This window comes from Ovis aries, chromosome 1, assembly GCF_016772045.2.
Source record: "Ovis aries strain OAR_USU_Benz2616 breed Rambouillet chromosome 1, ARS-UI_Ramb_v3.0, whole genome shotgun sequence".
NCBI lineage: Eukaryota > Metazoa > Chordata > Mammalia > Artiodactyla > Bovidae > Ovis > Ovis aries.
The window spans coordinates 37,324,972-37,337,978 of NC_056054.1; the positions used below are offsets into that span (position 1 = coordinate 37,324,972).

At 43.2% G+C, this 13,007-nt stretch overlaps 2 protein-coding genes across 16 annotated transcripts in view; one reads left to right on the top strand and one right to left on the bottom strand.

Annotated features, from left to right (window-relative positions):
* PATJ (PATJ crumbs cell polarity complex component) overlaps nucleotides 1–13,007 on the top strand; it is a 390,464-nt gene that overhangs the window by 354,341 nt on the left and 23,116 nt on the right. For all 15 annotated transcript variants that reach the window (XM_060410212.1, XM_060410237.1, XM_060410189.1 and 12 more), the window contains one exon: nucleotides 332–436. In XM_060410212.1, coding sequence (XP_060266195.1) covers nucleotides 332–436 — 105 coding nt within the window. The remainder of the gene's footprint in view (nucleotides 1–331; nucleotides 437–13,007) is intronic.
* Nucleotides 262–9,164, bottom strand: LOC121819443 (fibrous sheath CABYR-binding protein-like). The gene is made up of 2 exons (XM_042248941.2): nucleotides 9,005–9,164; nucleotides 262–8,118 (listed from the first exon to the last, which is right to left on the bottom strand). Exons 1-2 carry the CDS (start codon nucleotides 9,008–9,010, stop codon nucleotides 7,609–7,611), a joined length of 516 nt encoding a protein of 171 aa, XP_042104875.1. The 5' UTR covers nucleotides 9,011–9,164; the 3' UTR covers nucleotides 262–7,608.

Genomic DNA, 13,007 nt, shown 5'->3' on the forward strand with positions numbered 1-13,007 from the left:
TCATTAGAGCTTCATTGAACAGGTAATTTGTGCACCCCACTATTACTAGTAAATGGATGTATGCAACACCACCATTACCCAGGTACAAAAGTGGCCTGCTGGGCCTTTTAATAATCAAATCTGACCCCCTTCTTGTTTCTCTGATTGGTGTGTATTTGGGCAAAAGCCATAAAAATTCCTCATGCTTCTGGAGCATGCATACACAGTAGAAACACAGAATCTTCACAATAGCCACAAATGGGAAATATGACTTACAAAGAATTTTAAGCATTCTTCTCAAATTTAATTTTTCTTAATGATAGTGATTTTTCTCCCACTTTTGTACTTCCAGGTTGGAGATCGGATTGTCAGCATTAATGGGCAAACTTTGGATGGGCTGTCTCACGCAGACGTGGTTAATCTGCTGAAGAACGCCTACGGGCGCATTATCCTGCAGGTATTCCGATCAATGGAACATGCAGCTGGGAGAGGCAGATAAGTGGCGAGCAAAAACGATTGAGCGTCACTGGCAGGAGGCATCACCGCCCAGCAGGGTGCTTGCTGATGTGAATTATGAAGGTTGAAAGCAAGAAATTATTATTTTTATTCAGAAATTCTTTAATGCCACCCATACAGGCAGTGAGCATGATTATATGAAAGCATAACAAGGAGAGAAAAATTACTCTTTGCTTCACATGATAAATCAACAAGGCTTTTAGCTTCTGGTGTTCTTTTGTAAATCAGAGTTTGCATGGAATAGGAAATGATTTCTTTTCTTATACCCCAAAACTGCGTCTGAACTGCCCAAGTGCTGTTTCTTCCAGTCCTTTAAAGGACAGGAAAGGTAACCATGCTTTTTTTCTGTTGCATAAATGATTGCCAGCACTGCTAAATACTGCATAGTAGTCACCGACTAAGGCAAACAATCATATTTCAGCTGTGGTCCCCAAGAGTATTCTCCAGAGGCACAAGGAAATATACCAGGAAGTAAAAACAAGGTGTGCTCTTAGTCACCCCTCCTTCTCTTTCAGCACTTTGAATATCTCTGAGATTGATGTCATGCAGTGAGCTAGAGCAGCGTACTGGCAGCCAGTTTCATTACTGAGCTCCCCCCAAAATCTATGATTATAAACACCATCCTCCTGCAGGGGTAATATTAAATGGTCTATAGGTAAAAAGAATAAAACCCACCATTTAGTATCTCAGAGAAAGGGCTAGCCACCCCCTCTAATCATTCTAGTCTTTAAATAATAAGTTTGAATTGAAAAGCATTACTTTGGGGAGGAACAATTTATGGTGCTTAAGTCTCACCATCTCAGAGGTCTAAGTCGAAAGTGCCAAAACCGACATTTAACAACAGTCGGTGGCTTTCGACACATAGGAAGGGAATTATAAAATACTGCCAGGGGTTTCCAGGGAGTTTATGTGATAGGCAACATATTATTCAAGATCTGGGTCCCCAGGTTTCTGTTGAACACAAATGGAAACAGAGTGAACTGAGTGTCGAGTCATGGAGACGGCTTCCTCATGTCCTCATCCTCAGGGGTTACCTGTCATTTCGCCTTCCACCCCCATCCTCCTCAGAGCCTGCAAATCCTGGCTTTTTCTCGTTTCCAGCTCTTGCCATTCCTTCGAGTTATGCTGACCCCTAGAGGCCATGCAAGTGCAACTCCAGTCGCAGAGCTGTACCCCATTAGTTACACAGGATTTGGATACCTATGTACCAGAGGGGGCTGGGGTGGGGGGAGGGAGTGGGGAAAGTGTTTCCCTTAGTGGAATCTACTGTTATTGACATTTTTATTTTCCAGTGTAATTTCTTCAGCTCCATCTTCTTCACAAAGAATGTGACACAATGTGAAAGTATGGCATTCACTATGTAAAGTACCTTCAGTGGGAATGAGCTCATGGTCTCCCTATGCAGAATTTAATGCTCCATTCAGCCAAATTGCCACTATTTACATACTTCTGAAGGGGTTCTTTATTTTTCCTATTTCTTCATTTTAAGAAAATCACTTTTGGTTTCAAAATGTTCTCTTGCATTAATCACATTAGATGGTGGTGTTATTGTCTAACAGGTGCTGTTAAAAACTTAATAGAATCCTTCGGGATTTTGACACTTGTGATCTACACAACTCTGTATGTGTATGGGCGTGGGTATGGGGCATATGTGCTGCCAAAAGCTTTAGAGACAGAACTCGGGAGATTCTTACATCTTGTGTCGGACGCCTTTCAGTTGCATAGTCGTATGCGCTTTAATTGAAACAGTGTGCATGGAGTGGTACCAGCAATACATTAGCACAGCTGACTTGTCAGTAGGTGATTATTTTCATTATCAGGTGAGCCAGCCCAGTAGCAGAGCAGTAGGAAGGTCAGGTAATTGTGTCTGATGTTATGGAAAATACTTCTTGTTGGTGCACGTGCGAAGTGATCAGCAACTGCTGATGGCACAGGGGAGATTAGGTCTGGGTCAGCAGACCATGGGGTGGAGAAGGGGAAGAGAGTGGAGGAGACCATCAACACTTCTGGAAGCTTCTTCCCATAGTTTAAATTGCTAGTGCTAGGTATAGTAAAGAAGCAGCTTTTTCTGCCCTTGAAGTCTGATGGTATCTTATTGTCAAATAAAAATTGGTCAGTGGGAATTGATTTGGATGTAAGGGTAATTTTAAATATTCTCAACTATATTTGGAGGTCTAGTTTGCCTAGATTTGCCTGGTTTTGAAAGTTTGCCTGGTTTAGCACTTTTGTCTATGAATTACTATACAACTTTTCTTGGACAAAACCAGGTAACCCAGACTGTTATGGACATTTTTGTTTTTACCTCTTTCTTTAAGAACACGGAGGATAAAATGAGTGTATCAGGGATTTTTGTCACTACAGGAGCCTGTGGGGCTTTCTCTGGATCCAGACTTTTTAGTGTATAGACTGTGGATTAAGGCAGCAGTAACTAAACTAGGAAATACAGGAAGGGTATGTTGGGAGAGAAGAGAATGTCGTATTTGGAGGCACCCAAGGTAGAGATATCCAGCAGACAGAGGAAGTGTGCTGCCAAAGCTTGGGGAGACTTCAGTGCTGGAAATGGGATAAATATAGCCATCCACAACTTCATGGGGTTGACATTCCCACTGCCTGACACATAATACTTCATAGTTATTGGCTGAATAAATGAAACAGTAGAGACAAACACAGAGAATAAAACTTGGAATCAGTAACAGCTATAGACTTCCCTGGTGGCTCGGACGGTAAAGCATCTGTCTACAATGCGGGAGACCTGGGTTCGATCCCTGGGTTGGGAAGTTCCCTGGAGAAGGAAAAGGCAACCCACTCCAGTACTCTTGGCTAGAAAATCCCATGGACGGAGGAGCCTGGTGTCCATGGGGTCGCAAAGAGTTGGACACGACTGAGCAACTTCACTATGGACAGCAGGGGAAGGAATTTCTTGGCCAACCCAATAGCTTATGCCTTTCTCTTTGAAAGCTTTAGAATGTAGTATACAGGTATTTTTCTTCTTTTATTTAACTTGTTCACTTGTTAATGGATCTGAAATTAAATTTACTTCATTGCTTGTTTTTTTCTCTTTCTGTTTCTCTTTTGTCAGTTCCTTAATGTTGGAGGCTGCATCTCCTGAATTAATCCTGTGTCTTATTTTTTCTGTTTCATTTTCAGTCTAGGGCTCCCAAGAGAAGTCCCTCTTTTCTCTATATTATCTTGAGCATGGCATGTCTCTCCTAACCAGCAGTTGGGCCCTTTTACATCAGTTTTTGTTTGTGTGTGTTCTGCAAGATGCCCTCAAGGACCTCCCAGACACACACTTATTAATCCCCCTGACTTCTTCTGACTCTCTTCTGCTCCCTGAGAAAACTGCTTTAGGATATACTCCAACAAAAGAGGAAAGTAGAGAGGGAAGCCAGTAGATCCAAAGCTGAGGAACAGGGAAGTCCTAGGACAGCTATGCAGCAGGCAGAGAGAACAATTTATCCAAATTGAAGCAGGGAGACCAGAAGACTCTAAAAGAGAGGCCTCTGAATTAAAGAGGGGAAAAAAAGAGAGACAGATGGATTACCTTGTATATTTAACTGCATTGGAGGTTTAAGGTCAGGTGGAAAGTTTGGGGCTGAATTATTATAATATATAAAAAATTAAACAAAATGAGATTGTTATTAACCTTGAGCACAATAAACTTGTACCAAAGAAAGGGGGAGAGATGTAAACATACAACAGTAGTCGGCTCAATGTGAATAACATTTACGTAAGTCATAATAAAACCAATAGAACGAAACATCATGATGCATGAAATATTAGTAGCGTGACACTGAGATGTGTTCATAGGACAATATGAGAGTTAAATCTTTGAAGTTGAAATAAGATTGTTGGAAATTGTTAAAACTGCAAAGATTTAAGCATTTAATACATCTAAAGAAACGCAGGGAACAAGTAGAACTTAAAAATATAAAAGGTAAGTGTAAAATTTTGGCAAACTAAATTTTCATCTGTTGGAATAAGTAGTCTATAGATGTGATCGAGTAGTCTATAGATGTGATCAAGATGATAAAGTGCAAAGTAGTCTTATAAAGTGTATTATTTAGCTTATATCTCTAGAATTGAAAAGAGAAATACTCAGTATGTCTCTAGGGAATAAGAGTGTTGAATTTTTTATCATGTACTGTATTACTTAATTTTAAATCATGTGCACACAAAAGGAAATATCCTAGAAAATTGAAAGGAACCAGGAGTTAAGAATATAGGTCCTAGACCCTAAAGGAGAAAAGAATTTTAAAAACACCACACTTGCAAAAAGTAAATAAAACTGTGGGAAGGCAGCTGTCAGATCAATCACTGGCAATCTTTAAAATAATTGATTTCTCTCTTTCGAAACTGGTGGCAAGTCAGTAGGTGCAAGGGAGTAATTGGGAGCAAAGGACATAGAAAAAAAGATGGAGGTGATGTTATCTCTGAAAAAGAGGGTAAGAAGTGTTTCCGAGCATTTGAGTCTGATGGCTTTCCTTTGAGGATAATCATTTTCTATGAATGAATAAAGAAGTGATTTTGACATTTGAGAAAAGTGCTTCTCAAACCTCAGCATGCTCCAAGATCATCTGGCGGGCTTGTTAAACAGATGCATTGCTAGGTCCCACTCCCAGAGCTTCTGATTCTGTAGGACTGGGGTGGATCCACGAATTTCCTTTATAACAAGCTGCCAGGTGTTGCTGATGCTTCTAGTTCAGAGAGCAATCTGAAACCCACTGGGTAGTACATCCTTTAGAGATGAGCAAAGATTTGCACTGCTCTTTTCTCTATGTCTGGAATACCCATCTCACCCTACCAGTATCCCCTCTTTATAAAGGTACATGTGAGTAGGTCTTAACCTTGATTGCCCAGTCAAATCGCTGAATCAGTTCCTGGGTCTCACCCTATGGAATTAATTAATCTGGGATGTGGCTTGAACATTGGAATATTTTAAAGCTTCCCACGTGATTTATTATGTGGCCAGGGTTAAGACCAGCTATCTGTGAGGGTTCCTTATGGGTAGAAAGCCAAGTGGTGCCAGAAAGTGGATGATAAACTTCAGGAAAAGGACCAAGAGCTAATGGTTTGAAAGTTGAAGTGATGACCTCAGGTAAGTTCTGTAGGACATGTAGGTTTTAGTGTCAGAAAGCTGAGTATTTTTGAATCCTCTTAACTCTTCAGCTTCCTCTAGGAAACTGGATCATTGCTCCTTTCTTCCAAGGTTGCTGTGAGAATTAAATGAGGTGTAACATTTAGTAAAAATAGTGGATTATAAGTGGCATTGCCTTCTCCATATCAGCATCAGCATAAGTGTTAAGCAGGAAATAAAGTGGAAAGTGAAAGTGTTAGGCTGTCAGTCATGTCTGACTCTTGGTGACCCCGTGGACTGTAGCCCTCCTGGCTCTTCTGTCCATGGTATTCCCCAGGCAAGAACACTGGGATGGGTTGCCTCTTCCTCCTCCAGCGGATCTTCCCAAACCAGGGATTGTACTGGGGTCTTCTGCATTGGCAGGCAGATTCTTTACTGTCTGAGCTACCAGGGAAGCATTAAATAAGTGACTCTTTATTGCTGTCTGTCTGTCATTGCTTCCCAGGTGGCCCTAGTGATAAAGAACCCACCTGCCAGTGCAGGAGACATAAGAGATGTGGGTTTGATCCTTGGGCTGGGAAGATCCCCTGGAGGAGGAATGGCACTCCAAATGTATTCCTGCCTGGAGAATCTCATGGACAGAGGAGCCTGGTGGGCTACAGTCCATGGAATCACCAAGAGTCGGACACGACAGAAGCAACACAACACGCACTTTATTACTCTCATTATAATAACATTGTCTTGAAGTCAGAGAAGGCTAAAATTCCTCTTAAAATCCTGGAAGTGTGGTGGTTTTCTAGGCGGCATTTGAGATGTGCGCCATCAGATGGTGATGTGACCAAGTCACTTTGCTTCTTCTTACTAAATTTTTGTGTTCCCTGGTGGCTCAGAGGGTAAAGCGTCTGCCTGCAATGCAGGAGACCCAAGTTCGATCCCTGGGTTGGGAAGATCCCCTGGAGAAGGAAATGGCAACCCACTCCAGTACTCTTGCCTGAAAAATCCCATGTACAGAGGAGCCTGGCGGGCTTATAGTCCATGAGGTCCCAAAGAGTCAGACATGACTGAGCGACTTCACTTTCACTCCATTCCAAACTTAAAACATTTCATGCTTCAGACCATGTTTTTAAAACAGATACATTAAAATCAGTATATTCTGATGTTACTAGAATCAGTGTCACTAGATTCTAAATAAAACTTTAATCAGATGTGCTTTCTACTCCATTAAGTTACACCAGATGCCAGGCATGGGACAAAGCAAGCTCATTTTGTTCTATAATGTGCCCTCATCTTAAGATGCCAACTTTCTCAGGGTCACCTTAACTTGACAGTCTTTCTGTCTGTCTCTAGTGTATTTGTACTGTGGATCCAGGATGCAGGTTGGGCATGAGTATGGAGTTTGTATTTTGTACTACAAGATTTTGTTGTTGTTTAATTGCTAAGCCATGCCTAACTCTTTTGTGACCCCATGGACTACAGTCTACCAGGCTCCTCTGTCCATGGGATTTCCCAAGCAAGAATACTGAAGTGGGTTGCCCTTTCCTACTCCAGGGAATCTTCCCCACCTAGAGATCAAACATGTTTCTCCTGCATTGCAGGAGGACCCTTTGCCACTGAGCCACCAGGGAAGCTCATTATAAGATTTGGGTCTTAACAGATCTAAAGGCTAATCTCATTCCTTTACAAGACCAGAAAGTCAGGAAAGTTCTAGGCAAGAAGCTCAAGCTTTTATGCATTGTAATGTTCTGGATGTACATTTGATGCAATGTAAATACTTACCTGGAAAATATTTTCACTTCTCAATTCTTCAAAACATAATCCACCCCAAACCTGTTTTTGAGCAAAGGTACTTATCCTAGGGTCTATGCAATAAAGACTTGTGTTTTATTATTCAATTAGAATATGTACCAACATACATGGCTCTGATATACAATTCCGATTGAACGTAGTTTTGTTTTTAACAAAAAAATTAAAGGCATGAAGAGAGAGCATATCAGAACAGATACCTTCCTAAGGTCAAGGTTTGAGGAGACAAAAATCTAAGGAGATAAATATTGAAGGAGAAATGCTTTAGGAGGGGGAAATTCATTTGGAGGGGGAAACACGGAGTGAGGGGTTGGGGTGGTTGGAGGGGGAAACACTGAGTGAGGGGTTGGGACAGTTGGAGGGGGAAACACGAAGTGAGGGGAGAATTCATTTGGAGGGGGAAACACGCTTATTGGTTCTTCCTCTTCCTGGGATTCACGGGTCTTTCTTTGTTCCATAAGTTGAAAGGATACGGCCTCTTCCCCATCCTTCATTTCACACATCTTGCCCTCGAGTGAAGTGACTTCCTCCTTGTCTTCTTTCCTTTCACAAGTCTCCCCCTCCTCAGGTGAAGTGATTTCCTCTTCCTCCAAATCAATATTCTGCCACTTCCAAGGTAGGGAAGCTTCCTTTCCTTCTTTCAAGTCCATGGTCTCCCTCTCCTCAGGGGAAGAGACCTCCTCCTCCTCCTTTGGGTCGTTGGCCTCCCTCTGCTCAGGTAGACATTTACTGAATGTTTGACCCTAACACGGATGCAGAGATATGAGAAAACAAAGTACTTTCACTAAGCATCTGGTGAGTCTAAGCTGGTGAACCCACATGGCAGCTTAGGACACTCTATTAATTTAATACATGTATCCCCATCACCCAGCAGTTCCATATCTAGTTCTTCATCTTAAAGCACGTCTCTTGGGATGCTTATCACAGCACCATGTGCAACAATGGGGAAGAACAGAGACTTAGAGGACTTGCAGGTTTTGAACCAGGTTAATGACTGTGAGAAGGAAATGGCAGTATTCATGCCTGGAAAATCCCATGGATGGAGGAGCCTGGTAGGCTACAGTCCATGGGGTTGCAAAGAGTCGGACACGACTGAGCGACTTCACTTCACTAATGACGGTGAAGGATAAGTGGGAACAAAGAGCACATCTGCCTCCTCCGGGCCCCTGGGGGCCTGTGGGATGAGGGGAAGGGTTGCTGACCTGAGTGATGTAAAAGGGCTAGACCATAGGTTGTGGGTCCTACAAGTTGGAGCTCGCGCTCGCCAGGTCCAAGGACTCCAGGCACCACGGCTCATTCAGGTTGCACAGACCTTAGACCTCATCACCTCAGGACCCGGAAGCCTCTCTGCCTTACCCCAGAATCCCTGTCCATTCCCCCACCCCCTCTCCACTTAGAATGTCCATGTCTGCCCCTGACACTAGGTGACAGCAGTGGCAAGCCTGCTTGTTGTAGAGTGAGGAACACATTTGCTGTCCTCAGAATCTACCGCGGAAGTTTGCACCCAGTAGTTCAGGATTTACTTTAAACAACAGCAACAACAAAAAAAGAGCAGACTTCCTGTTAGCCTGATGGCCTCCCCGTTCCCCACAAGTTAAATACACAAATTAAGCCGTCTTCCAGTCTTACCTCCATGCCTGGTCCCTGGTGCTACCGGGCGAAGAGCACTTCAGACAGCAGGGCTGAACAAGACTCAGACCACGTCTTTGTCTCCTCACGCTTGTAACTAGCTGAGCATACTTTTCCAAGATCAGATTATCTCCTTCTACAAGTCTGGAAGACCAATCAACTCTTAAGACCAAGACTGTTGATGCAGATGCCTTGGGGCTATCAAGTCATTCTGAGGATGATGGGTTTATCTCTTTGTTTCTCTGCAAAAGACCAAAAACTGTCAGTGAAAGTCCTTCCCATTTCCTATCCAGCCCCTTGTATTCCACTTCTGAAAAATAGGCAGGAGCTGGGGATCCTAAGCTGCTCCTAGGATTTAATATCAGTTGTCGAGAGGCCCTTTATATTTCAGGGTAGGGATCAAGCAAGAGGCCTTACCACCCTGTAAGATGGCTCTGCCAAATGTTTTTGTATTTTCTAGCTAGACTTTTACCCAAATAGAACTATGACTTTGGTTTCACAGTTTATATGGGCTCCTGAAAGTTTATTAAAGTTCAAAAGCTTTCTTCCTAGAACATCCATGGAGTGTGTATTTCCTACATCCCAAACCCTCTCCATGTAGTACTCGGGGGGAAGGGTGCATCTTTCCCTCCTGTTGCTAAGCACCCACTGTGAAGTTCAGCTCTGCCTTCAGCTGCTTGTTTGGCTCTGCCCTTCACTCTTCCTGGGTCCATGTGTGAAAGTGAACGTGAAGTTGCTCAGTCGTGTCCGACTCTTTGTGACCCCATGGATCACACGGCTCCATGTGTAGACTCTAGTTCACTATATGCAGGATGAGGCATATCTCCTGGTGTGAGGGTCCAAGACCAGGTCTGTACCCTCTCACCAGGTGATTTGCCTGACACCACATGGGCTTCCCAGGTCACACTAGTGGTAAAGAACCCACTTGCCAATGCAGGAGACATAAGAGATGCAGGTTTGATTCCTGGGCTCGAAAGATCCCCTGGAGGAGAGCATGGCAACCCACTCCAGTATTCTTGCCTGGAGAATCCCATGGACAGAGGAGCCTGGCGGGCTACCGTCCACAGGATCACAAAAGAATCAGACATGACTTAGCGACTAAACAACAACTACAACATAGGAATCCCCTTCACCATATCCTAAATCCATAGAGTTTGAGTCTCTGCTTGAGTGCTTCCTTTGTGGGGGCTCATGGCCTAACCAGCTGAGCCTTTCCATTCTGTAACTGCCTTAGCTGCTAGATTTTTTTCTTCTTAAAAAGACCCCAAACCAATCTCACTCTGTTCTGTGAAAATTCAGAAAATTGAACCCCATGTGCTCTATTCGTTAAGAAGGTTTTCAGTTCAGTTCAGTCACTCAGTCGTGTCCGACTCTTTGCGACCCCATGAATCACAGCACGCCAGGCCTCCCTGTCCATCACCAACTCCCAGAGTTCACTCAAACTCATGTCCATTGAGTCGGTGATGCCATCCAGCCATCTCATCCTCTGTCATCCCCTTCTCCTCCTGCCCCCAATCCCTCCCAGCATCAGGGTCTTTTCCAATGAGTCAGTTCTTTGCATCAGGTGGCCAAAGTATTGCAGTTTCAGTTTCAGCATCAGTCCTTCCAATGAATATTCAGCATTGATTTCCTTTAGGATGGACTGGTTGGAAAGACTGTTAACAATCATACAAAATGTATTAATATCATGACAATTTGTGAGGAATATTCAGAGTGCTACAGAGAGGAAAACAGGAAAAATTAAACATAGGTAATCAAAGAAGGTTAGTATAATGGAAGTGACTTTTAAGCTGATGCCAGGCCAACTGGTTTGGCTTCAGGGGTCAAACCAGGTTGGGCTGGGGAAGGGACTCTAGGCAGAAAGAACTGTGGAATGTGGGGAGGAGGGGATGATATAGATGGGATTAGAGGAGTAATTCTGGAAAGGACACTTGCATAGAGAGATCACTGAAAGGATTTAGGCAGGGGAGGGTCATTATCCCTTTTATATTTCAAACAATAACTGTCTATTGTGTAGAAGAGAGTAAGTGGGGATTTCAGGTAAAAGGCAGCCAGTGATAATGGATTGAATTAGGATGGTCACTAGGGAGATGACAGAAAGCAGACTTGAGAAATATTTTGGAGGTAGAGTCCAGAGGATTTGGTGGTAGATTATTCAGAATAAGCATCAGTATGGTTAGCATCCTAGCACCTTTCCAGCTGGGCAATCACCAGCCAGCAATCAATCAGGTATTTTCAAGATTATACCTAGTGGGTTTCTAATTAGGCAGCTGGAGGTGCTATCTACTCAGAAGAGGAAAGCTAAAAGGAAAATGAATTGAAGGGATTTGGTTGTTGGATCAAGAATTTGGATTTGGTTGTATTAATTTTAATAAGGCTTTGAGGTAGTAAAATGCAGATACTGAGTTGGCAATTGGATATAACAAACTAAGTTGGGAACTATCAGCACATGATTGGAATTGAAAGCTGTGGGAATGTGGATGCTGTACCCTAGACCCTGTGTGTACAAGTGGGAAGCAGCCAGGCCTGAGCCATGAGGGCTATGTAGAATAGCAGAGATAGAAGAGTGGCCCAGCAGCAGGAGGAAAGCCAGAGACGGGGTCTTGAAGTCCGGGTCAGACCCTGGGGATGGCAACTGGAACGGAGTGGGCTTTTGAAAATGATGTAGGCTGAGAGGAGGTAGGATTACTTAAGTCACAGGCAAAGATAATTCCTCCACTACACTTGCTGGGGAGGAAAGGAAAGAAAACTGGTGGGAAGTGTAGAGGACAGTTTGTCATTTTCCTTTTTGTTGTTTATCCTAAATATCCCTCCAATTCATTCATTCTTTATATGATAGTATTTCTAGAAGATCTTATAACTTATGCAAAACAGTGTTTTCCCCCCGGAATAGGATGCTTCACCCAAAATGTGTTCTGATCCAGCCAGGGTCAGACTATTAGCAGATGCAACTAAGCTTCAGTTCAGTTCAGTTCAGTTGCTCAGTTGTGTCCGACTCTTTGCAACTAAGCTTACTTATTCGTATTTTGGTAGTCATGCCCTCTGTTGGCTTATCCTGAAACTGCAATCAAATCAAGCTCTTGCACTGCTGTTAAGTAAAGTCCTTTCACCCCATTGTTGTTGTTCAGTCTCTCAGCCCTGTCTGACTCTTTGTGATCCCATGGACTGCAGCACGCCTGGCTTCCTTGTCCTTCACTATCTCCTGGAGTTTGCTCAAACTCGTGTCCACTGAGTCGATGATGCCCTCCAACTATCTCATCCTCTGTCACCCCTTTTCCTCTTGCCCTCAGTCTTTCCCAGTGTTAGCGTCTTTTCCAGTGAGTCAGCTCTTTGAACCAGGTGGCCAAAAAGTATTGGAGCTTCAGCTTCAACATCAATCCTTTCAAGGAATATCCAAGGTTGTTCTCCTTTAGGATTAACTGGTTTGATCTCCTTGCTGTCTAAGGAACTCACTCTGTCCTTGTGTGCTAATATCATCTAGAAGGACATTTCATCAGAAGCAAGGATAGCCCAAGAGCCCTTGAGAAAGAAGTTTGGATAACTAGTTGAGGTAGAAGACAACTCCAGAATAAGCATACAAGGCAGGTTTTTTATGAATCCTGTTTAACAGGTGAAAAAACTGAAACTTAAGCATACTACCATTTAAGTGGTAAAAACAACTTCAGATCTTCTTTCTGTCAGAGGTATACCATATTTCTTCTTAATTCTTTGCAATATTTTTGCAGAATAGAAATATAACTGATTATTTACATGTCAGTTCTATACTTTTGTTTGTGTGCATGCTCAGTCCCTCAGTCACGTCTGACTCTTTTTGACTCAGGACTATGCCTGCCAGGCTCTTCTCTCTATGTGATTTCCCAGGCAAGAATACTGGAGTGGGTGGTCATTTCCTATCCTGAGGGACCTTTCTGACCCGAGGATCAAATCTACATCTCTTACTTTGGCAGGCAGATTCCTTACCACTGCACCACTCTTTGTTTGTGCCATACTTTTGTTTGGGACC